Source organism: Trichomonas vaginalis, chromosome III, assembly GCF_026262505.1.
Source record: "Trichomonas vaginalis G3 chromosome III, whole genome shotgun sequence".
Taxonomy (NCBI): Eukaryota; Parabasalia; order Trichomonadida; family Trichomonadidae; genus Trichomonas; species Trichomonas vaginalis.
The window spans coordinates 16006371-16032811 of NC_067205.1; the positions used below are offsets into that span (position 1 = coordinate 16006371).

Below are 26441 nucleotides of genomic sequence, written 5' to 3' on the forward strand. Positions count from 1 at the left end.
TGAATGTTAAATGTGTTCAGATAAATATTTGAGTCAGATATCGCATTTTCTAATTTCAAAATTTATCTCATGAAGTTAGAATTTATTTGATCATACAACATCATATTAGTCAAACTAGAGTTCAATGGCGATTCTAAAATGGAACAAATGCTTGTTTTATCAAAATGTTAAAATATTAATCTAAAAAACTTAATATCTAACCAAACCATTCTAAGTTTTTTTCTAGAATTAACATAAGTACATTGTATAAGTATAGATTCTAAAATTTCAGAGAATTTTTATTTTTAAGTGTCTACTGTAAGGCCAAATAAGGCCTATCGTCGTCCCAAAAATATTGCTCAAGATGGCGTTTTTACTAAGGCCCAAAACTTAAAAAAACACAAAAAAATTAACTTTACTCTTTTGAGATCCTTATCAGATGTGCAACAATTTGATGCAGTATCGCAATTCGAATCCGATTTTTTAATGTAGATGTACTCTAACATTCTTGAAAAAATGCAAAATGATATTAATCAAGCTTTTCATTTCTGTATCATACACGAAACAAAATCATTCATTATACTAAAATTTATCAAAGTTTGAATAATGAAAAAAATAATATCTAAATTTTTACATTGAGTCGGCTATTGATATGGTCAATATTAAATCGTTTAAAAATGGGCATTGGCCAGAATAATACCCACTAAAATACACATTTTTTTAAATTTTATCAATTTGTTTTGGTATATCTTTATGATAATGAATAAAATGCTTATCTTTCATAAGTCAATACATAATTTATGCTGAAACACAAAAAATAACACGAAAATTTTTGGCCAACATTTCAAAACGAAGGATAATGCTTTGAATATATAAACAATAATACTTTGTCTAGAGAATTAAATTTGTGCTATCCAATTGTCAATTCTTTGAATTTTTTATAAAATGCACGATATTCCGGCATTAGCCTCAATAAATATAAACTACATACATCACAATATTAGGATGTAATGGCATTAAAGCGAATTTCCTAATTTCTTCTCAATTAAATTCCTAGAAAAACTTAGGAATTAATGATTGAAAATAGGTCAAAAAAATCCCTAATATAAAATTTATACTTAAGTTAAAATCAAAATTCGAAAATATCTATTTTTCAAAACACGCATCCAGAAGCGAAAAAATTCGAAAAAATCATGTTCTTATAAAACTCGCTGATTTTGCAATTTTTATGTGATTTGAAGTGATAGAATGTATTATCATCTTACTAAAACATATACTTTATTGTTACATTCACAAAATATTAATCAGAACACTAGGAAAAGCGGATTTTCGAAAAAAGACGATAACGATTATTTGCAAATCACCTCTCAATTTTGAGAGACTTTCAATTTTTACAGTGGACCCTTAAAATTTTTCTTGAAAATATTATTGTGTTATTAACATATAATATTTTTATAATTAGGTTCTCAAATTATTTGAATAGGTTTTGAAATCTATTTTTGAGACCACTATAGAATGTTTCTATAGTATCTCAATTTGTGCTCAAATATAATTGAGAGAAATTACTTGGCATTGAATTAATCATTGGCAAATAATATCAAGCGATATTTTTGTAAAATCATGCAAAATAGAATTGAAAGTAATCGTCATGGCAATATGAAAGGAAACAACCTTAGACCAAGCATGATTTATTAATTGTATTTCATTCTGTTCTAATCCTGTAACAATATAATCATTGATTTCACTCGAAATTTGTATTGATATATATATATATATTCATTCTTAATAAATCATATTTATTATTGGGCAATCAGTATAATCTTATAAATTTCATTGATCAGGGAAAAAAAATGGAAAAGAAAAAAATTAGGAACTCCCGGAATCGAACCGAGATCTCAGAATAAGAAATCCTGAACTTGATTAAAGCAAAGCTTTTATCAAAACGAGATTTTACTTGCATCCTCCCATTGGACGAAGCCCCTAAAACAATAAATCTGTTCTCACAATCCCTTCTGATAATATAATTTTAAAAAAGTGTAACTTATCAAAGTTTCAATTTTCTTCTGAAAATTTCGACTATTTGCGACTTCACATTGAATTTATTTAGGATCTTAATACATGAATATATACATATTTTTTTTCAATTTTCGCCATAAAAATTTCATAAACTTTTTTCCACCAATTTTTTTTTCATGGATACTCCTTTTGTTGGTATTGATCTTGGTACAACATATTCTTCTATAGCTATTTATAATCCAGATAAAAAGACTACTGAAGTTCTTCAAATTGGTGCTGACCAATCAATTCCTTCTTGTGTATTTTTCGGATCCACTCGAGAATATGGTAGTACTGCCAAAAAGCAGCTAGAAATGCATCCAAAAGCTGTTGCATTTGACTCCAAGCGTATGATCGGGCAGACATTCAATGAAATTGAACAACAAAATTTTAATTGGCCATTTGGCATTAAAAAATCCGCTGATAATGACATCGATATTGTATTAGAATACGAAGATACAGAAACTATAGTTAAACCTCTTGAAGTTTCAGCCGAAGTCTTAAAATATTTGCGAATTCAGGCACAGGAGAAGATAAACTTAAAGTGATACAGAACATTCCATGCCTTACAGCCGTTGCAGAAGGAGCTGCCTTTTATCATTACACTCGTTTGCAGCAACCAACACCTCCAGCATATCCATACATCGATGTTATTATGAATGATACAGTTTTTGATCCAACAGAAAATTCAGATCAAAAACCGAAAAGTGACGAAAAACCAAAAGATGATGAAGATGTTGTTGTTCTTCATAATGTTTTCAGTGCTTTCCTTGGCTTTGTAGTCAAAAATGGCAATGTTCCGAAGTTATTAACTAAAAATACTCCTCTTCCATGTCGTTCTGAAGTTAAAACATACACGAACACCGGAAAAAGCCTTGTTCTTGAAGTATATCAAGGAGAATCAAATTATTGGCAGCATTGTAAATTAGTTGGAAGATATCCAGTGAAAATTCCAGAAAATTCCAAACCAAAATCATTGAGATTCCAACTAGTAATTGCTGTCAATGAAAACATGTGTTTGGAAGTCATCTACAAGAGGATTGACTCAGAGTCAGGAGATGAACAAGTGTTTAGAGGAACAAATGTTAATGAAGAAAGCGAAGAAACAGTGAGATTGATACAACACAATATGGAAGAGAGAGATAGGAACGAACAGATTAAAAAGAACTATGATGATCTCGTGAATCAAGTATCTGAATATCTGAGAAAGAAAACAAAATTAAGAGAATCATGGAAGAATACCATAAATGCTACAAAGAACTCAAGCAAATGTATGATGAGTTTTGCGAGGAATTCTATTTCTGATTTATTCATTAAACATTTAAATTTTACTTTTGTTTTTAAAAAACAAATTGACGAGTATTTTAACTGAGATTTCTTTGGAATATGATACAATTTCATTAATGTTTTATTTAAGGGTGCACTTACCACTTTTAGACATGCTCCCATAATATCAATATATCGTTATTGTGATTGCAAAAAAGTATAACAGTAATATAAGGTACTATTGAATGAGTTAAAATAACTTCTTTCGGAACAAAGTTAATGACGTTTTACCTTCGAAATTGAAATTAACTTCCAAATCGGCATCACTAAATTTTTTGTAAAAAAAATATAAAAAACTTAGTTTTACTCAAATTTAAATCATGTTTTGAACGCTGAGAAGTGGGTTGTTATCTATCTTAGCTTTACATGGTCTTATTGCGATGAAGTACAACAACAATACGACTACAACCAACACTACAACACCGCTGAGTGAGAAAATTGCAGAGAAAACTAAATCTTTCTTTCTGGAGTTACTTTCATCTGAAGTTGGAGATGAAGTTGGAGGAACTACTGTTGGAGAGTATGTTGGTGGGACTTGTGTTGTTGGGGAATAAGTTGGCTGGTCTCTGTGGCCCAAGAAAGCTCCAGAACTCGATGAAACAACAGATAAAACTCCTTCTGGGGTGTTGTAATATGGATTTACAGCATTAACTTTGTATTTTCCAATGGAATTCTTTCCACTAATAATCATGAGATCAGGTAACTCATAATATTTATGTGGTGCAACATCATCTTTGTCAACCATCATGGCAATCGAAATTGAATCAATTTGTAAACTGTCACTTTTTACGATAACTAAAGATAAAAGTGACGGAACAACATCTTGCGAAAGTTCTGATAGGTGTAAGTTATTGTTAACTAAAGCAACTGATCCTTCTCTCATTGTTAGTCTCTTGCAAACAAGATTTGATGGAAGAGAAATGTTGGAATTCGATGAAATAACTAATTCTTCAATTTCAAAATTGTTTTTGATCTCAAATGATGAAGATGGACTCATAGTAAGTTGTTTGATCGATGCACTTGATGATGTTCCCTCTAAAATTAATTTCGAATTTTCAGAAACGGTTAAAGATTGAATTAAACCGTTAAATTTGAGAGACAAAATTTTCGGAGTCTGAGAAATTGGATTTATCTGGGAATTTGTTAATGTCAAGTCGGCAGAATAAATGTTTCCTGCTAAAACGATATCAGGGCCTTTGTAATTTACAGTTCTGGAGGATTCGACTGTAATAATTTTTTCAGATTCGATTTTGACGTCGTTATTAGGGAAAATCAAGTAATCTGACTGGAGATCAGCCTTTACATTGAATGTGTAGAGGTCCGATCTGATTTTGAGGGTTCTTTTGTCTTTCTTTGAATAAGGATAAGAATTATCGAAGTCAACAGTCCAAGATTGCTGTTGATCAGCCACATCTAGGTTGTACAATCCAATGACGGTGGCAGAAGAAACATCCATCGATAAAATGTTGCAAGATTTGGAATTTCCTTGGTAATTCAAGTTAACTCCTGTAGATTTAATGACAAGAGGTGTAGATAATGATTCATCAGCGATATCCGCGTATACATCTTTGTTTTCTGTGATGAATTCGATCTTTACTTTGTCATTTCTTGAAATCTTGATTGGGAAGTGGTATTGTTGATTATCCGTGAAGACAAATATCTTCGCGTAGTTGGATGTCATCAGCTGATCAAGGTTCTCAGTGTTAGAGATCATTTGGTAGCCTGATGGACACTTATTTGATAAATTCGTCAGACAAAACTTGTAGGAATCGAGTTTTGTGACTGTAACAGTAACGCCTGTATCCTTACTGCATGTTATCTTGGCATCGAAGTCTTTATATGGTAATTCATCGTAAATAAATTTCGAATTTTCGCAATCGATTCCAGAACCAGAGATAACATTGAAAGTACCTTCCTTGATGTTTTCTGTGTGGAAGTGGTACTTGATTCTTCCATTTTCAAGTGAATTGAACGATAATTTTGTTCTGACATTTCCACAAGTGTCCAAATTGCCCAATTTGTCGATTTTAATGTTGGCATTGTTACCCATGATATGTTTGATCCTGTAGATGGCTTTTCCTTCAAGAGAAACTTCATCTCCGTTATTTGTCATTAAATCTGCGTAAAATTGCTCAACATCGGCTGTAAGTTTACAGGACAAAGGTGAAGTGACTATTTCACCTGTATAAAGTGATTTTCCTGTAATTGTTGTTTCTGGTAAAATTGGGACTGTTGGAATGATGAAAGACTTGTTTGCATCAGCATTAATAATACCTTTGGCGTCGGTATTTGCGAATCCGGTCTGTAATCTGTAGCCAGCCATGTGTGTTCCGAGATATAAATTATATCCTTTTTCGGTATTGACAATTGGGCCTGGTAATGAGCTTCCGATATTGATTGGAGTGTCAAGAACTAAGTCGGAACGTCCGTTGAATGTTGTATGTGCAAATAAGGAATTTTCGCTTTCATACATGTTGTAGACTGAGAATTTCTTAACAGAATCGGCAAAAATGAATTCTACGTTTGTCTGAGAGTTATCGAATTTGAACTGTGATTGTAATTTCGATGTTTCGATTTCTATCAAATTATTCTCGAATTTAACAGTTCCATCATCTTGGATTCCAGTAAACTTAACATATGATGTTCCAGCATGTACGAAATTAGCCTTAACAACTGAGTTTTTGTTTGTCAATTCAAGATATGTTGTTGAACAGTCGATACTTGCATCAAAATTGAGAAGAGATGCATCATCAATGTATAAGTACTTCAGACTAAAACGATATTTGTCTTCTGCCTTGCAGGAAATCAATTGTAATTTATTTCCTTTGATTATTGCTTGATCTGAGTAGAGACTGACGGAGTTAAGTGTTATCTTTAATGAGGCTTGTGTTAATTGTGATGATTCGAGAGAGACATGTTTATATGAGTTTTCTGAACTTAAAATGAGTTCTGAAATATCTGGAAGACCTGTAAGATTCAAGTAAAGCTGCTTGTTGTTTGAATCGATCGTGTCATCCGCATAATAGATTGTGACTGTATCAAGATATGGATTTACAAAACCAGCCCATTGAGAATAGTTGTCAGGAGTGAGAATTTTTGAGCTTGGCGAACAAGCCTTGAAATTACTCTTGGCAAAACAAAAGTCTGGATTTGCAAGATGTTTCAAGAAAAGAGCTTTATTCATTTTTTTTTGGCAGAGTTGTGAATTGAGAGGATTCCGATAATGAAAATTTAATGATCATATATAATTATGAAACCATGACATTTAACACTACCCAAAAAGAAATAACTCAAAAAAAACTAGACTGTTATGCTTCCAAAAAATTAATTGATGCATTTTCATAATATTTAATGCATTTAATAGCATATAAAGCTTTCATCCATGACAATAAAAATCAAATACCACAATTTCATACATGAAAAACACCGAAATTACTCAAATTTTGTTATATCCAAATTATATTTTATTTAATAATAGTGATAAATCATTGAAATTCATAAGTTAAGCTTTTTATATGTATGACATATTATATGCATATACGTCTTATTCAGATTCATCTTTGTGAGAGTCGACTAGCTTCAAATACGGGTAAGTATTGGTGCCTTTTGGAAGACAGTTCGAGTTCGCCGAATTCTAATCATAAAATTGTGCTTGTTAGACTCGAATTTTTTTGTAATGATCTAATCCTAAAAAGAATTCAATTGATCTCAATCGTTTACTAGTATTACTTCACCTGCTTCAGTTTTTTCATAATTCAATTCTGATATATATACTTAAAGTAATGTTGCATTTTGAAACTTTGTTCTTTAATCAAACTTTATAGACTTAGATTATTATATTTTAGATGCATATCATTAATTTTATATTCATAGCCCCTTGAAGTGATTTATTAAGAATTATGAAATATTTTTTTTTCTGTTAACTCACATTTTCTCTTAATTAGTGAGATGTATTTACTTATTTTGAGTAAATGGGCTAATTAATGCTGTTGTAGATCTAAAATGGAAAAGAATTTTACAAATGGATATTTTATTCAAAAAAAAATCGGGTAGAGATTGTAATATAAATTTAATGCTCACAGTTGCAATTTTCTCCGTGCTGGCTGCAGAAATCTCTCTGATATGTTGTTTCCCAGACCTTGATATTAGTTGTTGGAGGGTCGAGGGAGCGTGTAATTGTTCTTTCCTTTAATTCTGTGGCGCGAAAGGATGATGTAGCCGACCTCATGGTGGCTGGATCTCTTGAGCAATAATCTCTACGATATGTTGTATTCCAAAGTGGATTTGTGAGAAGAGAACGTGTCTTGACTGGAGCTGGCTCATCAGAAGATGGGGAGAAGCCCTTGTTGCTCCAGCCGGAAACGTCTTTGCGGTAAGATGATGTCATTGTGCTCATGATAGATGGCAAGTAATGTAAACTTATTAATTTTATATTCATAATAACGATTTCGATTTTTGTGAGAAATTGAGACTATCATTGATGAATTATCAATTATTATTGTTTTTATTGCATATTAAGCGGAAAATTGATCATCAGGTAAAAAATGTAAACTATTCAAAAATGAGTTTAATATATTATTCTGGATATTGTATTTACATCATTATATGTATTTGCTCGAACAAATAATTTGAGAGAGTTTGATAACTCAATTCAAATCTCGGGTATTTTCAAATTTGATTCTCGAGTAAGACGCTGCAATTTATTCATCGATTCAGATTTCAACCAAATGCATTACTTTCTTTCTTCAAATAGAATAACTTCTAATAGGATTGCGAAAGATTTATTTTCAATTTCCAGCTTTATTTTTCAAATTTAATAATGGTTTAGTGTAGGAACAATATTACACTAAAAATACACAATTGTTACATAATGATTTATTAACAGCGTAGAACTCTTGTTTTTCAAACTAAATTTCCTATCTGACAAATTTAATCATTTAAATTTCAACGCAAACTCTCAGATATCAACAGTCCAATGATATGTTTGTTCAAGATATTACTAGGTATTATAAGTCGTTTTTTTATTTTAAAAAAAGTCAAATTTAATCACAGAAATCAGACCACCCATTTGATGAATCTTTCTAAACACTAAGATTTGATCAATATATAATACAATGAAGCCAATAGAAACAGATTTTCGGAACCATCATAATATTTCTTCGATTTCACATGTCACAGTCTCCTTTAAACAATATTATCCATTAACTAGTAACATATTTAAGCAAAATCAGGCGAATCCGAAAAAAAGACCGTAACTTATATCAATATTGTGATCGTTTTTATTTAACACCATTCAATTTATACTTCTATTAGTTTTTGAAACATTATTTAATTCTTGTTTCAATCTCAATTTCAAACTTTTTTATTTATAAATTATTTGACAAAAATTCAATGATATTACGATTGCAAATCAAAAACAGACGATATATAATATCATATAAGCCTTTGAAATGTTTGATTTGATTCTGATAATCATTTAACTTTTAAGAAATCAATGAAATATCTCCTTTTATATGATTTCCTGACTATTTCCTTAAGAATTTATATGTTTTGAATGAAAAAATGTTTTGAATTTATGAAGTAGTATATGTGGAAGGGTTTTGTGACTTTTTTTGTAAACGTAAGAATTCATACAATATCGAGCGATTTTGTATCATTTTTTTAACATATGAAGTAAAAAATGTATGATTCTGACGGTTTTTATTCTTACGTTTTTGAATAAATCAAGATTTAAAAAATTTTCAAAATTGTAAGACATTTACACTCAGCCCATACATAATGAAATAAAAAATATATTTATTTATAAATCATTAAAAAAATTAAAGTTATTTTTAAAAATAATTTATTTCATCTTTTATAAAAGAAGCTATATATATAGATGATGTCAGATATTCCGCGATTAATTAAACATTGTTTAAATCCTGAATGGAATCAATGGAGTCATAATCAAAGACCTCATAAACGAGTAAAAGAAATTAGAAATAAACTTCTTACGAAAAATTAAAATTTAGTTATGTTTATTATTTTATTTTTTTATTTTGTATGAAATGAGCGTCAAAACTAACAACGTTAAAAAATTAGGATTCACAAACGAGGAAATAAAGGATATATTAGAGGAGGTGGGTTATGAAGTTGATAAATATTATTTAAGAAATTGTAAAAAATTCGCGGAGTTATTAAATGATTTAGATTATGATGGAAAAATGAATAAAGATGATGTTATAAATTTCTTATATCCCACATCTGAAGAAGAAAAACCTAAAGAACCTGATGTTTTCCCTGAATATTATGAAGAACGGATTAAAGATGATGAATACAGCGAAATTGAAAGACTGAAAAAAATAAGAGATGAAATAGATGAAAAAATTAAGGAATTAAGAGAAGTTGAAAAATATAATGAAAATGAAGTAGAGGGTTTAATGAATATCCCAGCTTCGGAATCAGAAGTTCAGAAATCTCATGAAGAAAGATATAAAAATTATGTCTCAGAATCAACACAAAATTTATTAGATGGTGAAATAGACGAAACACTTTCAGAAGAAGGTACTAAATTTATTCGTAAACATAAGTTACAATTTATTGATAATGAAAAATACCCTTGTATCTTACTTTCACCCCCTCTCGATTCTGAGAAATTCAAAAAAGCTCTTAAAAACGTGACATATGCAACTAATACAATTAAGAAAGAAGATCATGATATTTACACAAATTATTATTTAAATAAATGCACAGGTGTTGATAAAGTTTTTGATTTATTAGATAAAATATCAAAAGAAACCATTGGAACATATAAAATTTTGTGTGATTGTGGTTTCATTATTGAAGATACCAATAATGTTTCATATGAAAGAACAGCACCGAAGGAAGACGAAGTTGAAAGGTCTATACCATTCGTTATTAAGAACATAAAAGATATGAAAACTTATAAACATTATATTTATTCATTTATTTCAGAAAAAATGGAAGCAACCCATAAAACATCTTCTCATCATTTTATAGCTATTCATACATTCCTTTTCAAAGTTGTGAAATTAAATAAGACAGGAATTAGATTTAATGTATCAGGGTACACATTCTTGAGTAAATTAAAATGTATTCGTCACGTCGCAGATGATAAAAATTTATGTGTTCTTAATTCATTTTATGGGCTTTAAAAAATAAACTTTATTTTTATTTATTTTTTAATTTTTTATTCTTACATAAATGAACAAAAACGGAACAGCTAAAATGAATGATAATCAAATTAGAGCAGAAGGTAGAAGGTTATTTAAACGCTTCTATAACATTCCTGATGGTGCTAATCCTAAAACTCGTAGAAGCTATTTAAATGAAGCAATAGATGCATATGAAGGGTTTGACATTTCATCAGAAAGTGAGAGATTAGCGAGAATGTTAAATGTTAATATTGATTTCTATTATTGTGATCCTCAACCAGAAGACGTGGACATAAATAAGGTAGACTTTCCATTAGTGGAATCAATAATGATAGATCCAGAATTTGAAACAGTAAATATTTTATTAACACAGAGTCCATGTGGAAAACTTCACGCTGACAGAATAACAGACGTTGAAGCACTCACCGGCTATAAAGTTTGTCCATTTTGTAAAGAAGAAGTTTATTCTATCCGTGATGATCCAGAAAGGAAAAACCAAAGAAGATTTTTAAAGCATTGTGAGAAATGTAAAGAAAATAATGGAAGATTAATTCAAGACGTTCAATTGCAAGAACTTTCAACAGAATATAAACTTTGCTTGAAATATGTTTTAGTAAATTAAAGCAGTCAGGACCTTCGGTCTTGGCGCTTTGCGCCGTCAGTCAAAAAAAATTTCAAGTTAGCAATTTGTAATATAGGGTGTCCAAAGGTGTGTTTAGCACAAACCTGAATACTGCGAATAGAAATAAACAAGTTACATATATATAAAGTTTATTTAAATATAATCACCATTGGATTCAATCACGCGTTCGCAGCGATCGATCCAGGCTTGAAAGACACGCTTTAAATCATCATGAGAAAATTGCTCAAATTGCTCTCTTACAAAATTTTCGAGATCATCTGGACTCGCGAATTCGCGTCCTTCAGCTCTCTTTTTTAGCGTGCCGAATAAATAAAAGTCAGAGGGTGCAATATCAGGTGAATAAATTGGGTTTGGAACAACTTTGACATTGTTTTCCACCAAGTAATTCATTACCTTATGACTTTTGTGAACTCTTGAATTATCAAAATGAATTGCAAACTTTTGTTTTTGTTGTTTGGATTTCTCAAACTCATCAGAATTGATAATTTGAGTAAGAACATTGTCAATTAGATATTGAGCATTCATCGTATTAGGTTTTTGAAGAATATCAATTGCGATGATGCCATTCACGCCCCAAAAAACCGACAACATTATCATTGGTGTGTCAATTTTTTTCTTCGGGAATGTTTGCGGATTTTCATCCTTCGGGATCCACATGATTTTGGCTTCTGTTGCATATTGAAACCAAGACTCGTCCCCTGTTACTAAAAAGCGAAACTTCTTGGATTGATACGCACCCAATATAGAGAGGAGCTCTTTCGAAGATTGGACTCTAGATTTTTTTTGAACTGAATTAAGGTTGTGCGGAACCCAACGTGTATACGCTAGTTTGTAGTTCAAATAATTGTGCAGATAATAACTGACTGTTGTACGTGGTATCTTTGTCATCTCCTCTATCCTTCTGAGTGATGCTCTTGGGTCTTCATCTAGCGCTTGAAGAATTGCTTTGATTTTTCTTTGATCCGGCGATTTTTTGTCAATTTTTATGATGGGCGCCTTTTTGTTCATGAAGTGATACATCCTAACATGATACGTTACAGTGGAATAGCTAGGAGAATCCATACCGAAGCATTTTACCAATGTCTCGTAGATTTTTTACAGTCTTTGCATTTTTTTGCAAGAGCGAGGATGTTTTCTTTATGATTCATTAAAAAAATGAAAAAAATCCCGCCAAAATTTCCCGCGAAACCGCCTCTTGTCTCAAAATTCATTTTATATCCCGGCATGGCGCCAAAATACAACATACTCATCATATACATATATTCATATTTTTTATTATATATTTATAATCAGCATATATCTCCTTTAATAGTCTCATATAGAGCGCTGTGCTAAACGCACCTTTGGACACCCTATATCTATCCAAAACTTCTTCAACAGTATCGAACTCATCTTCATAATGCAAACCTAATCTTATTGACTTGGTGCAGTTTTCACTAACACAATATTTTTCTGTTCTCTTGACTGACATAACTAACTCATTTGTTTCATCAAACAGCAACAACCAAAGTTCATGACCTAATACATAACATTCATACTTTATATTTTTAGCTCTGAGTTCTCTTGTAAGCTGTTGCATTTAATATTTTCTAAAAAGTCAACTTCAACAGTCATTCGCACTGGTGCCTTCAGTTCTACAGGCTCTCCTTGAAAGTCAACAAGTCTGAATTGCATGTCTTTCAAATTATGTGGACTAATGCGAACCCATTTACCTAAATGAGTTGCTATGACAGGAACGTTTGGAATGAACATTGAATTGACTGCATAACAGAAAGACTTATATTCTACTGAACCTTTACTATTAACTCCTGAAATACCTGTGACATTAGCTATTTTAGACTCAATGTACAAACAATTGCCATAACATACGTATGGAACAGATTTCATCTCAATCGTTTTGTCAACACTTTTCAAAGGAAATGTCATATGGTATGCTCCCAGAAGCAATTGTACTCTATGACTCATTCGTGTTATCTTGAACTCCTTCGCATAACTGAACTTCAATGTTCCCTCAGAAGAGAGTTCGACATCTATGTTGTCAATAGTTTCTTCATTTATGAGAGTATCTATGACTCCAGCAATTTTATCTATTCTATACCCAGCTCTGTTAGGAAATGTTACAACACTTCTTTTGTCATCTATTTCAATCTCTATGAAATCTGTTTCATCTGTTATGACAAAAGTTGCGATAGTATTGAAGTCAACAACTCTGAAAGCAAGTGCTTCATTCTGAAGCCCTAAGTTTGTTTGTAGCTTTACTATTCCGTATTCATTCGGGTCTGTACTTTGCAAATAGAACAACATTTTATTCTCATTAAAATATGACTATTGCTGCATATGCGTATGAAACAAATGAAGCAAGAAGAGCACATGAACTAGTAAATGAAAACTCAACTTTAACAGTGGAAGGTAACAATTTAGTCATTGACGATGGAAAAACTAAAAAAGTCATTGATTTCGATACTTTTAACACTTATGACCCATTCATTACAATAAGTAAAGTTCCTATCATAAATGATGGAACGGTGCAATATATAAATTCTACAGTAGATGCCTCATTAGTGAAAGTATTAAATGTTCTCATTGAATTGTTAAAGAGCTTTCGATTTGACGACAACATTAAATGCCTAAAGAATTTAGTCATGAATGAGAAACAAATTCTCGGCGTTGCTGGTAGCAGTAATGATGTACACCTTATGACATTAGAATATTATAACGAACATAAAGATGAACTGAAAGGAGAGAAGGGTGACACTGGAGCTCAAGGACCACAAGGAATACAAGGAATAAAGGACCTCAAGGCGAAAACGGTTTGGATGGTGAAGATGGAAAGGATGGAAAAACTGCTAAATCATGGATATGGAACCTTATAAATACTGGTTTAACAGCTGCTTCATATGGAGTTCTTCAATACCAAATCGGAAAGATATGGGCGGTACTTGGTGAAGAAGTTTTAAATGACGTTAAAAATGCTTTGAACTTCATTTCAAATGGTTCGGATACTATTAAAACTTTATCTGGTTGGATGCAAGAAACAAGGAGTCAAATAGATACTGTAAGACATATAGCAAACAATGCACGTACGGAATTGGATACTTTACGAGAAGCACAAAATACACTAAAGGAAGCAAATGATATTCTTGGCTCAGTATCAGACATGCATGAAGATTGGCTTAAAGGTATTGACAAATCTTTAAAAAATCACAGTCAGTCTATTGCTGACTACAAGCAAAGTATAGATTTTTTACATAGTGCTATGGACGTACATGATGGAAGCATAAGGAACTTACTTAATGCTAACAATAACTTACCAGGAACTATTAAAGCATTTATAAAGTCCTTTGTAAAACCTGGTGCTCTAACATTTAGGTCTTTGAGAGCAAGAGCATTGAAGTCAAGAGATGCAGAAACTCCAACAGAACCTACAGAAGGAACTGAAACAACAGAAACTCCAGAAGAACCACCAAAACCAACAGCTAATGAAATATTGTTCGAATATTTTCCAAGGTACTCTGTTCTCATTGCATACATTCAAGAAATACTTAAGAAAGCAGACTTGACTTTAGGAGATGATGAAAGTTCTGTATATCTTTCGTTCCAGTTTCAAATAGCAGAACTTTTGAGACAGATATGCTTAATGTATGACAACATCTCTGATTTCACAAGATATGATGACGACCATGACCCCGAACACGGTGAAGAAGAAGTTTTACAAACATCCATTAAGACAGGAAAGGTTTTAACTCAAAGTCTCATTATTGACACCAAAGATGGCGAAGTGGACGTTCTTCAAGAGCTGAAGAAAAATACTTCTTCGGGAGGTAGTGGTAGGCATGAACTTGAAATAAATGAGATAGAAGAGAAATTAGCCGAAAAAGCAGATAAAAACCATGTTCATTATATAAGTTCAGACGAACAGATTATAACGGACTACCATGGATATTTAACACAGGATGAACAAATAAGCACTGAAGATGTTAATGAAAGAAGATATAAATACATTCGTGCTAAAGGTTATGACATACACTGTACTGTACAGTATGACACAGGTAAAGCACCAGAAGCATTTGGTTATAACAATGAAATTTATGCTTCATACTTCTTTGTTAACGGTGTATTAGTTGAACCAAGATTTACTTTGAGAGTTAAGGCAAAAATAACTTTTGAAGATGCTATTAAAAGTAAAGCTGACAAAGATGAACTTGACGCAACGAACAAAGTTTTGAAATCTCATAAACACAATATCTCCGATATAAATGAACTTCAAGCTACATTAAATAGTAAAGCTGACAAGAACCATACACATGAATCCTTCACTACTGTTAGAGCAGACGACATAATACTGAACTATGATTTGGGTTCAAGTGCACCTTTAGAGAATCCGAGTACAAGCGTAAAAGATACACTAAACAATTTAGATAACAGATGTATGAACATTGAAGGTCATGCCAGAAACTTTGAAGCATACGAACTACCAGCAATGTTAGATAAGAAAGCCGACAAAACAGAACTTCAAACAATGAAGACTCAGATTCTTGAAACCATATATCCTATAGGCTCTATTTATACGTCAATGAACTCAACAAATCCGGCAAGTGTTTTAGGTTTTGGTACGTGGAAGCAGATTGTAGACAAATTCTTATACTGTGCTAACTCTTCAAAGCAAACAGGAGGCTCAAAGAAAATTAAAGAAGCAAACTTACCTGCGCACACTCATACAGGAACGACAAACTTTTCTGGCGACCATAGCCACTCATTAAGAGACCACCCATTATACAACTCAGACTATAAAGCTGGCAATGACGTTTTATCTCCATCTTATAACAATTCAGCAAAAAAGACTTTTCGACCAACTGAACCAGGAGGAAATCATTCACACACTTTCACAACAAATCCAACAGGCTCGGGTGAAGATTATATGCCACCATTTATGACGGTTTATGCATGGTACCGCGTTCAATGAACGCGCTTGAGCCTAGACCCTTTGGGTCAAGGCTTACCGTCTTGAATAAAATCTTTAACTTTACATAAATGAGCTTGAAAGAAGTATTCGAACAACATCCATGGAGGTCATTTAAGAAGTTCAATGAAGCTGCAAAGAGTTGGGGATTTACTAACAGAGCTGAAGTTAAAAGGTTCTTTGACAAAAATGTTGTACATCAAACAAAAATAAACCCTTACGACTACTTTTTACCAATTTACTCCAAGGCTCCTGACGCATACCAATTTGACACTCTCATTCAAAGCAGAAAAGGAGGACATAAACCATTCCTCATATTCATTAATGTTAACACTCGCAAAGCATATGCATATCCAATGAGGAATAAAGGAACTCGTGAAGTGTTAAGAGTTTTACAAAAGTTTGTAGCAGAACATAGCCCAAGTACTTTAACATCAGACCAAGACAGTGCTTACCTCAGCAATGAAATCACAGATTTTCTCATTAAGCATAACATAACTCACTACACTACTGAAGACCATAACCATAACATACTCGGCATCATAAATCGCTTCATAAGAACGCTCAGAGATTTAAACCAAGAGCGAGACTTTACCGAAGAAACAATGAAAAATTTTCTCGAAGTATATAATTCCTCAACACATTCTACAACAGGACATACACCAAATTCAATGACACAACAACAAGAAGAAAAGTATATACAAAAGAAACGAAGTCAAACACAAAATATCAGAAATTCAACACAATTTACCTTCATTCCTGGTACAAAGGTTCGTGTAGTTCTTGACGACAAACCGTTGACAAAGAAACGTTTAAGGTTAAGTCGAAATTATTATATCGTAGACTCTACGCAAGGTAATGGATATCTTATAAAAGCTGCTGACGACTCCATTGCGTTTTATCCTCGTCATAAATTAGTTGAAAGTAGTAATGGCAAACTTGCTGAAACCATTGACGAAGCAAAGCGAGGAGTGGTTATTGAAATACTTGGCTATAACATAAACGATGACACTTATAAAGTAAGATATGAAGGAGGCGTTGAAGATGTTATACCATCTAAGAACTTGAGAGAGTCGAAGCCAACACATCTGGGACCATTAGAGCGGGAGTATTGGAAAGACAAAAATATGCCAGAAAGAATAAGAAAATTCTTCTAAACTTTTTCATTTTGTTGCTGAATTCAGCAAAAATAATTTTTAGGTGAAGAGGTGAGATTTCACATCTTTTTTCACCTGTTTTTTCACCCTCGTGAATTTTCATGAATTTCCTTAAGATAGAAAAATAAAGTTAGTTTTATTTTTATTTATTTTTTATTTTGTATAAAAGATATGATTTCAACAATCGGCACAACAACAATCGGCACAATAACAGCACCAAACTCGTTAGTCATGAATCCTACGTCAATGTTGGTAGAGATGAAAAGCTTTATTCCTTCTTCATATACTTTTGAAACAGAAATCCAGAAGATAAAGCAAGAACTTTTAACAAGTAATTTAGACTGTACCGCACAGGATGAAGAAAATGAAGAATATCTTTATGACATGCAGGACATTATTGACCATTTACCCAAATTGCCTGAAATCCAACAACAAAAGCTCACTATTCATGAATTCGATGAAATAGAAGTGAAACCAACTGACTCAGTAGAAATTAAGAAATTCATACGTAAAGTAAATTATGAATTCCTTGGTTTTCATTGCAACCATAAAGTTATGGACAAAGATTGCGACATGGTTTATAAAAATATTTCTGACATATATAAATCTGGGGAGTTTAAGACATACGATAACTTTGTTTCATTAGTTGCAAAATGTGTATGGCAGATAAGAGATAAAGATAGAAGAGGCAAAGTATGGAACGAACAAATAAGACCCGCTGTGTTTGAGATGAAGAGAGCAATTGACGCTTTAGTTGTTTTAGCTGGTTTTATTTCAATGTATAACGCAAAAATGAATCCGCAATGTTCAAAATGTAAAGCAGCAATAAGAAAATATAACTACTCAGTCAAAGAGATAGAAAGAATGCGAAACGACTATGCAGACTTAAAGAAAGAAGCAGAAAAGCCAGCAGAAGATAAAATGGATATGTTGACATTTCTTAATAAAAACTATCCAACAGCAGAAGATTTCCTTCTGTCTGACGTCAAGAAGAAATATAAAGAGACTTTCGGCATGATTAAAACATTCAATGTACTAAAAGAAGAAATAGAAGCTACGAAATTGTTTAGGATTTCAAATATACATCGTACAATTCATGTAAAACGCTTGTGAAAAAACAGGTGAAAAAAGAGGTGAAATCTCACCTCTTCACCTAAACATTATTTTTGCTGAAAAATGACCAAATTTCATGAATTTTCATAAAAGATAAAAATAAAGTTAGTTTTATTTTTATTTATTTTTTTATTTTGTATGTAAAGACAGTAATGTCAACATCAGAGAACACAACAACAGTTATAGTCCATGAAGCTATAAATGAAGAATACGAGTACATACAGTATAACAAACAGTTACGTCTCATTCGTTCAGTCAAAGACGATATGTACCAAATGCAAAGTATAATGAATGCTCTTCGTTCTACAAAGCAAGCATATCATTGGTTTGAAAACCAACAGACAAAAGAACTTTTAGAAGAATTTCCTCATATGATTGCTTCCCTCGGAAAACCGAGGGAAGAGATTCCGTACGAAAATCGCAAGAATTTGGCTCCTGGTTTGAAAGGTTATTATGTTCATAGACTTTTAGTAAACGCCGTAGCAATGTGGACTTCACCTCGTTATGCTTGTTATATTTTCATGATGTTAGATGAACTATATAAAGCAGAACGTGGAGAGATGGAAAAGAAACTTCATGCAAAAGATGAAGTCATTGAATCCAAAGACAAAAGCATACAGAAAAGAATACCGCGTTCAGTACCAAAAGGAAAGGAAAAGAGTTATAAGTATATGATTTATACTGAAGAGTTGGAAAATGAAGAAGATAAAGATATGGTTATGTTACATTTAGTCAGAAGAAACAACAAGAGCTTTTATGACTTAGCTAAGATATATAAATCTGACAGAAACTGGTTCTATCGTGAAAACTTACCGATTTCAATGACTCCGAATGAGCAAATAAAGGAAATTGTCAAAAATACTCTTCCTCAAACACACTATGACATCAAAGGTTGCACAATACTTACATTCAAAGAAGACTTAACATTACTGAAGGAAAAGATAACAGGATATTTCGACAACTTCAAAGAGGAAGAATGAAAAAAATCTCGTCGGGTGCCACGTTAGGACCATAGTGGAGAAAACCATGATAAAACAAAACCCTTCGTCGATTATTTTGTTTTTACCATTTAATTGTTTCCATAAATGCTCCGTGTCGAACATAATCGACGAAGAGAGAATCGTCTGATCGTCAAGTTTATTTTGTTTTTACCATTTAATTGTTTCCATAAACGCTCCATGTCGATCATAATCGACGAAGGGAGAATCGTCTGATCGTCAAGTTTATTAGTTAACGGGAAGGTTAGATATATTCCATCGCAACTGAAAAATGATGACAACATGACATTTAGACAACAGTCCAGGAAATAAATGTTTTCGTTTATGTTTTCATTAATTTTTTCAGTGTCACCACGTCACCATCAGTTATTCAAAAATAAATTTTCTTATAAAGCTTCAGGGTCTATTTCTTCAACCATTTCACTTCCTTCATCAATGTCAATAGAAGCTTCTTCAACCTTTGGTAAGAATTTCTGTATAACATCTTTGTTCGTTATTGTCTTCAGAGATGAAGGATAATATTTCACAGATGTTTCACCCTTCTTATATTCTTTCTGTTCGGAAAGATTTAAAGCAATACTGAAGAAGTCAACGTTAGAGTTCTTTATGACAGTATAATGAGTATCTTTGACATTCACGAAGATACTCTTTTGTTTCAAAACTACTGCTAACTCTTGTGAAGTATAACGTTTGCGGTCAATGACGATAGCTAATGGTCTGACATACTGACCAAACTTAGATTCTTTCACAAACTTCTTGTTAAAGATAACATTAACATTTGAAGCATTATTGAACTCATTCTTGATGGCAGTAGCGAGAGCATTGTATGAAAAGAACTTGCAATCTTGCATGTGTTTCATTAAAATAAAAATATTAAATTATTTTGAAAAATAACTTAAAAAAATCTAATCTAATTTTTTCAAAAAATATTTTTTTATTTCCTACTAAAGATGTATCGGAAGTTGTCTAAGTTAGAACACTCGAAAATAAAACAACTTCTTACAGAAGCTAATATAGATGTTGCAAAGCATTACGCAACAAACAAAAAAGCACTCGCTGACATCCTCAATGACTATAATGGTGCAATAAGTTATGATAGAATTCATGAGTTCATAAAGCCGCAACGCGGCGAGGACGAAGTCCATGCAAGAGCATTTCCTTTAAATGACGTTGCTATTGACTTATATCATAGACGTTCAGTACCTCATGAAGTAAGAAGAGAAATGTTTGACATAACAAATGCAAACGTTGGTGAAACAAGAAGAAGAGACGACACACTGAAACAACAGAGAAGAGAGATGTTTAAGAGCGCTATAGAACAAGTTCGCAAAGCTAACGATGTCATTCGTTCCATTGACGACAAACCAAAAGAAGGTGAGAGATGGTTAAAGAAAGATGAAGAGAATAGGAAGAGGAATGTGAAGACAGGCAATAGACTCATTGACTTTAACATCGAAGCTTTAGATGAACCAAACAGAGACTACTTACACAAACATTTCGGTAAGGTTTTCATGAGACTCTTAGAGAAGATTAAAATAAACTCCCAACAAAGATGGATGGTATGTTATAAACTTGGTGGAAAGTATGAATGTTCTACGTTAAACCTCAATAATATTGGAACATTACTACATCAGCTCTTGAAGGAGAACTTTATATCAGAGATAGAAGCAAATGCTGCAGGTATTGTTGAAATGCACTATGACTTCTTCTTGACAAACATAAAGAATCTTACTGAAATAAAGATGTATGATTTAACAGAATATGAAGGCTTAACGATGTCAGATGTAAAGAAAGGCAAACCAAAAAAGAGACCATATAGAGATGAAAGCACACTGACAAATGACCAGAAAGCCATTTTGGAAGCTCTTAAGCAAACAGGAAACCCAGCACTTATAGAAAGCTTTTGGAAAGATAATGGTGAAAAGAAGTTTTATAAGAAGAGAAGCGGTCAGTTCTGGAAGTATCTTTGCACATTACCTATAAATCTTGAACGCTACCAAATCTTCAATGAACTGAACAAAAGAACTGCAACACTTATGACAGAAGACAATTGTTTCGTTTATGCTTGCATTCAGGCTGGAGTAAATGAAGAAACTATTGACCACATGAGAGAAGTCATTCGTGTTAGAGACTTTCCTCAAAGTAAAGTACAAGAAATTTCTGACGCAACAGGTATAGCATTTAATGTTACCATTGGTTACTTCAATGACTCAAGACATAATGAAATAAAGAGATACATACCAAAAGAATGTAAACTGTTCGAACTATTGACTTACTTCTTGTTGAAGACCACTACATGCTAAATGAAAGATTACCAATGACAACATATTTCATTCGCAACTATATAGAAATCTTGAAGGAGTGTGGTGGAATGAACATTGAGAAACAGATGAAGATTTATACAAAGAGAGAGAACAAATATGTAGTTCGTTATGATAGAACAACACCGTTATGGGATGTTATGAAAACATTGTGGGAGTGCAAATATTTCGAACCTATTTCTTATGGAGAACTTTTCACATATACGACTGACTTATATAAACAGAACCTTGCACCATTTAAAGATTTGACATATGCTCCAAAGTATTGTGTACAACTGAAGAAGAAAGCCGAGTCAAAAGAAGTAAATAAAAATAAGTGCAAGTTCATTCCTGAGCACGTTTTCTTTGCTGACTTTGAGTGTAGCACAGACGGCTTTCATAAAGCTTTTAACATCTGTTATGACAGTGAAGATGGTTCAGTGAGTGAAAGCATTTGGGGTCAGAACTGTGCAACAGAATTTTTGGAACGACTTCCTGACAAGAGTTTAATATATTTCCATAACCTCAGTTATGATATAAACTTCATCTTAAGACACATGACAGAAGTGAAAGGAACTCCCATCATTAAAGGTTCACGAACAATGCAAATAACTGGCTTATATAAAGGAAGGGCAATTATTATAAAAGACTCTTACAGTGTTATAAATAAGAAGCTTAAACTATTTCCTGCTATGTTTAACTTACAAACAGGACCGAAAGAAGTATTTCCATACAACTACTACAGCAGTGTTTTGTTAGCACATGACAACAAAACTGGCGTAATTTCTGAAGCGTGTAAGTTTATCCAGGATGCGAATACGTTCATGAAAAACATAGATTCCATCAAAGGTTGCAGAATAGATGAAAACCACTTCGACTTAGAAAAGTATAGCACATTTTATTGCAAACAAGATGTAAGAATTTTAAGAGAAGGTTTTGTTAAGTTCCGCAATGATATATTAAAATAATTTGATTTAAACGTTTATGACTACGTTAGTATTTGTTCAATTGCTAACAAATTGTTTGAGAACAGAGTGTACTTCCCGAATGGAAATTTATATGACCTCTCAAATAAACCAAGAGAATTTATTTCACGCTGTATTCAAGGTGGAAGATGTATGCTGTCAGATAACATGAAACAAAAGAGCGAAAAGAAACTCATTGCTGATTTCGACGCTGTTTCATTATATCCATCAGCTATAGCAAGACTTTATACTTTAGAAGGTATTCCAAAGGTTATGAAGAAAGAAATGTTAAGCACAGAGTATCTCATGAGACATTTATTCGATGACGACCAAAAGGAACCCATTGGTGAAAAGTTTATGTCTGGCTTCTTTGTTCTCATTAAGATAACAGAGATTGGAATACATAGACACTTTCCTTTAATAGTTTGTGACCCTGAACTAAATCCAGAACTTAACGTTCCCAGAAGTTCAAACACTTGCTGTTTAATGTATGTTGACCATATAACATTACAAGACCTCATAAAATATCAAGGTGTCAAATGTGAAGTGTTGCAAGGATACTATTACGATGGAAACAGAGATATTAGAATAAGAGATGAAGTAAAGAAGTTGTTTGAGTTAAGGTTAAAGTATAAGAAAGAAGGAAATCCTTTGCAAGAAAATATAAAGCTCATTCTGAACAGTATTTATGGCAAAACTATTCTATCTCCTATTGAGTCAAAAATAACCATAGTAAATGACAAAGATGCTATAAGATATGCCATCAGAAACTACAACCATATAGTGAAGTTCGAAGGTTTGGATGGTTCAGATAAAACTATTTTCAAGCTAACGAAAAGCATTTGCAGACACTTTAACTTCTGTCCACTTGGTGTTAATATTCTTATCTATGTCGAAGAGAATAATGTGTGAAGTATTCTGTACTGCTGAAGATATGGGACTTCAAATATTTTACCAGGACTGTGATAGCATGCATATTTTCAATGAAGACATACCAAAGCTCGCAGCAGAGTTTAAGAAGAGATACGGTCGCGAACTTATAGGAAAGAACCTTGGTCAATTTCATTCTGACTTCGCAGAAATAACACCTGGAAAACAAAGTTTAGCATACAAGTCAATATTTTGTGGAAAGAAGACCTACATAGACTTACTCACTAACGATTTAAATGAAGTTGCATTTCATGCACGTTGCAAAGGTGTCAAACAAGACGTCCTTGCTTTAACAGCTAATGAAATGTTTCCTGAAGCTATACAATGCTATTACAATGAAGATAAGAACATTCACATACCTGTTGGAACATATGACAAAGACTCTGAGTTCAGTTTAATGAAACTTTACAAAGCACTTCATGATGGTCAAGAGATTGGATTTGACTTATGTAAGTCTTCTAGTCCTTGCTTTGCTGAAAAGTTTAACTTCTCAATAACGACTAAAACAAGCTTTATTCGTAAGTTGAAGTTCTGAGGTCATTTATTTTTGTCAGCAATGAGGTCATTCGTGATAAAAATAAGCCGCTGAGGGCGAAGTCATAGGTCATATATTTTTGTCATTTATGTATAACCATTGTCTCTCTTAAACTTTGCAATAGACAGCTTTGTTCTTCTTCCTTCTACATCTGTAATGTTTATATAATCTTTGTTATACTGTCTTAAGACATTCATTCGTCTGTATTGAGTTCCCATGAAATAGTAAAAGGCATCTTCACTTGGGACATAGTAGTAGTTCTCTAACGTGTGATATGAGTATTGTATAATTTCAACAGTGTCTTCAGCAAGAGAGTCAACAATGTCAAACCAATAGCCATTTGAACCAGAAATATTTCTCATGTTTTCTCTTCTTGTCGTCCATCTTAAGTTCGAGATATGAAAGTCTCCTCTGTCTCTGTTTATATGGTCTACTTCACGAAGTCCTTCAGGGTTCGGAATGAAAGTTTCTGCAACTATTCTATGTTTCATCAGCTTGTGTTTGTTTAAATTTACACAAATATAACCAACTCCTTGGTCAAACTCACTAACAACTCTTTTATTGCTTATACGTCTAATTGGATAAGGGTACTCTGAAAAGATTTCATAGTCATTGTCATGTTCGAGTGTTTGCCAATGTCCTTCACCTTCCATGCCTTTCACTCAAATAAAATTTTCAGAAAAAAATAAAACTAGCGTAGATTTTACAATACTGCGATGGTAGAGTTTAAGAGTTGTGCTTCAATGTAGAGACAATCTTTCCCATCTGGAGGTAAGAACATTGGGTAGTTATGGTCATGAGTGGAGAACATGTCTATCCAAAACTCACGATTGAAGCCAGTTAATTTATAGTATTTAGGGTTAGGAAGTGGTGAAGTTCTTGTATGACCAATGAACTCATTTTCAACTCCCTTACTTAAGTTTGAATATAATATAGCTTGCTTTCTATCCCAAATACCTGGAAATCTAATTTCGGAAAAATCATTTTTCCTCGGAAGCATTGCATCATAATTGAAAACATTCTTGAAATCATCACTTGGTTCAGAGATTTGAAATCTTATACGTAATGGATTTTCTTTCTCTTTAGCGACTTCATTGAATGGTGAGAATACAATGAATTGACAGTCATGAGTTCCATCTTCATTTGGTACAAACTCGTAATGAAAAGCTATTAATCTTTCTACAATTCCTTCTTCTTTCAGTTCTGCAAGAAAATCACGTAAAGGTTTTAATTTTTCTAAATCCATGTTAAACTTCTTTTGAAAATTTTCGTAAAATGTAATTATACAGTCTTCTAACGTCGTACTGCCATTGAAGTATTTGTATATGTGAATGTTTTGGGCGCTTAAAGACTGTTCGTCATTTTCTATCTCGACTTGAAGTATAAAGTCAACCTTTCTGAAAGCACGTGTTATATACATATTTGTTATGCCAATGCACTTCTCTTCATTTATGTTCACAATCCAGTCTGTTGGAAACTTAAACGTTACTCTGTTCCCCTTTATTTTGACGTCAGGGTTTTCACTACTGAACGCAACAGATAAAGGTATTTGTCTATACATTTAGTTCCGATAAAAATAACACATTTACTCTTTCTTTGCTTCAGCTTCTTCTCTAGCTTTCTTCGCCAGTAGTCTTGGGTTCTTCTGTCTTCCAGCAGCTAATGCAGCAAGTTGTTTTTCACTAAGTTTTCTCTTTGTTCTCTCTGGCTTTTGTTCTTGTTTTTGTTCCTTCAGTTCGGATAAAATTTGCTCACGAATTTCTTTCTTCAATGCTTCAACATCTATGACCCCTTGGGTCTTGTCCGTAGGGCTTGTCTGAGTCATTTGACTGCAGATAAAAAACAAAATTAAAACTTTAACCGATGTAAAATGAGCTTGTCAAAATCAGAGCGAGAGTCTATTATATTAAATGACGCAAGAGGAATACAACATCCTTTCTATTACGTAAGTCAGAGTAAAGATGGTAAAATATACGTAAGAAAAAGAAAGGTTCCATTAGCGAATGCAGAAAGCGACAACATTAAGGTGCATGGCACCGAGGGCGAAGCCCATGTTAAGCCTTCTATTCAAACTGAAAAGTCAATAGAACCAGAAGAAAAGAAGCCAGATGTACTTTCAATAACGAACCAAGAGCTTATTGCAAAGTTCGTGAATTTCATTGAAAAGCAAACTGAGTCAAAGAATCCTGACCCGCCAGTGAAAGAAGTTGAGACAAAAGAGAATGTACAGTTCATTGAAAATGTCAAGAAACAACTTCCACCACGAATGCCAAGAAGAAGAGTGAGAATAATGAAGTAAATAGATATTTTTATCCGAATCAAAGAC

General features: G+C 32.6%; 18 protein-coding genes, 1 non-coding gene and 3 pseudogenes across 22 annotated transcripts, besides 5 other annotated features; 13 read left to right on the forward strand and 9 right to left on the reverse strand.

Annotated features, from left to right (window-relative positions):
* Window positions 1-290: 290 nt before the first annotated feature.
* Window positions 291-1383: a mobile genetic element.
* A 463-nt stretch (window positions 1384-1846) lies between these two features.
* Window positions 1847-1960, reverse strand: TVAGG3_0710510. Its single transcript has one exon. It is a non-coding gene; the product is annotated as a tRNA-Phe (tRNA).
* A 211-nt stretch (window positions 1961-2171) lies between these two features.
* Window positions 2172-2582, forward strand: TVAGG3_0710520 (ATP binding; the record flags this gene model as incomplete). Its single annotated transcript, XM_001306091.1, has 1 exon — window positions 2172-2582. One exon carries the CDS (start codon window positions 2172-2174, stop codon window positions 2580-2582), a length of 411 nt encoding a protein of 136 aa, XP_001306092.1.
* Window positions 2583-2689: 107 nt separating this feature from the next.
* On the forward strand, window positions 2690-3406 carry TVAGG3_0710530 (heat shock protein 70kD (HSP70), peptide-binding domain family; the record flags this gene model as incomplete). Its single annotated transcript, XM_001306092.1, has 1 exon — window positions 2690-3406. The coding sequence occupies one exon, from the start codon at window positions 2690-2692 to the stop codon at window positions 3404-3406; it is 717 nt and encodes a 238-aa protein (XP_001306093.1).
* A 40-nt stretch (window positions 3407-3446) lies between these two features.
* Window positions 3447-3479: a mobile genetic element.
* Window positions 3480-3660: 181 nt separating this feature from the next.
* On the reverse strand, window positions 3661-6552 carry TVAGG3_0710550 (uncharacterized protein; the record flags this gene model as incomplete). The annotated part of the gene is made up of 1 exon (XM_001306093.1): window positions 3674-6544. The coding sequence occupies one exon, from the start codon at window positions 6542-6544 to the stop codon at window positions 3674-3676; it is 2871 nt and encodes a 956-aa protein (XP_001306094.1).
* Window positions 6553-7317: 765 nt separating this feature from the next.
* Window positions 7318-7783, reverse strand: TVAGG3_0710560 (uncharacterized protein; the record flags this gene model as incomplete). Its single annotated transcript, XM_001306094.1, has 1 exon — window positions 7430-7756. The coding sequence occupies one exon, from the start codon at window positions 7754-7756 to the stop codon at window positions 7430-7432; it is 327 nt and encodes a 108-aa protein (XP_001306095.1).
* A 1545-nt stretch (window positions 7784-9328) lies between these two features.
* Window positions 9329-9834: a mobile genetic element.
* A 729-nt stretch (window positions 9835-10563) lies between these two features.
* Window positions 10564-11136, forward strand: TVAGG3_0710580 (uncharacterized protein; the record flags this gene model as incomplete). The annotated part of the gene is made up of 1 exon (XM_051243755.1): window positions 10564-11136. One exon carries the CDS (start codon window positions 10564-10566, stop codon window positions 11134-11136), a length of 573 nt encoding a protein of 190 aa, XP_051090342.1.
* Window positions 11137-11209: 73 nt separating this feature from the next.
* Window positions 11210-12512: a mobile genetic element.
* Window positions 11290-12416, reverse strand: TVAGG3_0710600 (annotated as a pseudogene). The gene has a single exon. A coding segment is annotated over exon 1 (1127 nt).
* Window positions 12513-12696: 184 nt separating the features above from the next.
* On the reverse strand, window positions 12697-13461 carry TVAGG3_0710620 (uncharacterized protein; the record flags this gene model as incomplete). The annotated part of the gene is made up of 1 exon (XM_051243756.1): window positions 12697-13461. One exon carries the CDS (start codon window positions 13459-13461, stop codon window positions 12697-12699), a length of 765 nt encoding a protein of 254 aa, XP_051090343.1.
* Window positions 12697-26441: part of a mobile genetic element that runs on past the window's edge.
* Window positions 13479-14030, forward strand: TVAGG3_0710630 (organellar and viral DNA polymerase type B; the record flags this gene model as incomplete). Its single annotated transcript, XM_051243757.1, has 1 exon — window positions 13479-14030. The coding sequence occupies one exon, from the start codon at window positions 13479-13481 to the stop codon at window positions 14028-14030; it is 552 nt and encodes a 183-aa protein (XP_051090344.1).
* Window positions 14183-14768, forward strand: TVAGG3_0710640 (organellar and viral DNA polymerase type B; the record flags this gene model as incomplete). The annotated part of the gene is made up of 1 exon (XM_051243758.1): window positions 14183-14768. A coding segment is annotated over one exon (586 nt), but the record flags the coding sequence as incomplete, so codon positions are not given.
* On the forward strand, window positions 15587-16120 carry TVAGG3_0710650 (keratin-associated protein family; the record flags this gene model as incomplete). Its single annotated transcript, XM_051243759.1, has 1 exon — window positions 15587-16120. The coding sequence occupies one exon, from the start codon at window positions 15587-15589 to the stop codon at window positions 16118-16120; it is 534 nt and encodes a 177-aa protein (XP_051090346.1).
* Window positions 16189-16913, forward strand: TVAGG3_0710660 (integrase core domain containing protein family; the record flags this gene model as incomplete). Its single annotated transcript, XM_051243760.1, has 1 exon — window positions 16189-16913. A coding segment is annotated over one exon (725 nt), but the record flags the coding sequence as incomplete, so codon positions are not given.
* TVAGG3_0710670 (organellar and viral DNA polymerase type B) lies at window positions 17446-18387 on the forward strand (the record flags this gene model as incomplete). Its single annotated transcript, XM_001306095.1, has 1 exon — window positions 17446-18387. One exon carries the CDS (start codon window positions 17446-17448, stop codon window positions 18385-18387), a length of 942 nt encoding a protein of 313 aa, XP_001306096.1.
* TVAGG3_0710680 (KilA, N-terminal/APSES-type HTH, DNA-binding family) lies at window positions 18540-19367 on the forward strand (the record flags this gene model as incomplete). Its single annotated transcript, XM_051243761.1, has 1 exon — window positions 18540-19367. One exon carries the CDS (start codon window positions 18540-18542, stop codon window positions 19365-19367), a length of 828 nt encoding a protein of 275 aa, XP_051090348.1.
* TVAGG3_0710690 (uncharacterized protein) lies at window positions 19772-20245 on the reverse strand (the record flags this gene model as incomplete). The annotated part of the gene is made up of 1 exon (XM_051243762.1): window positions 19772-20245. One exon carries the CDS (start codon window positions 20243-20245, stop codon window positions 19772-19774), a length of 474 nt encoding a protein of 157 aa, XP_051090349.1.
* Window positions 20300-20889, forward strand: TVAGG3_0710700 (organellar and viral DNA polymerase type B; the record flags this gene model as incomplete). The annotated part of the gene is made up of 1 exon (XM_051243763.1): window positions 20300-20889. A coding segment is annotated over one exon (590 nt), but the record flags the coding sequence as incomplete, so codon positions are not given.
* On the forward strand, window positions 20897-23207 carry TVAGG3_0710710 (annotated as a pseudogene). The gene has a single exon. A coding segment is annotated over exon 1 (2311 nt).
* On the forward strand, window positions 23540-24115 carry TVAGG3_0710720 (organellar and viral DNA polymerase type B; the record flags this gene model as incomplete). The annotated part of the gene is made up of 1 exon (XM_051243764.1): window positions 23540-24115. One exon carries the CDS (start codon window positions 23540-23542, stop codon window positions 24113-24115), a length of 576 nt encoding a protein of 191 aa, XP_051090351.1.
* Window positions 24198-24768, reverse strand: TVAGG3_0710730 (annotated as a pseudogene). Its single transcript has one exon. A coding segment is annotated over exon 1 (571 nt).
* Window positions 24819-25676, reverse strand: TVAGG3_0710740 (uncharacterized protein; the record flags this gene model as incomplete). The annotated part of the gene is made up of 1 exon (XM_001306097.1): window positions 24819-25676. The coding sequence occupies one exon, from the start codon at window positions 25674-25676 to the stop codon at window positions 24819-24821; it is 858 nt and encodes a 285-aa protein (XP_001306098.1).
* Window positions 25701-25940, reverse strand: TVAGG3_0710750 (uncharacterized protein; the record flags this gene model as incomplete). Its single annotated transcript, XM_001306098.1, has 1 exon — window positions 25701-25940. One exon carries the CDS (start codon window positions 25938-25940, stop codon window positions 25701-25703), a length of 240 nt encoding a protein of 79 aa, XP_001306099.1.
* On the forward strand, window positions 25986-26414 carry TVAGG3_0710760 (uncharacterized protein; the record flags this gene model as incomplete). The annotated part of the gene is made up of 1 exon (XM_001306099.1): window positions 25986-26414. The coding sequence occupies one exon, from the start codon at window positions 25986-25988 to the stop codon at window positions 26412-26414; it is 429 nt and encodes a 142-aa protein (XP_001306100.1).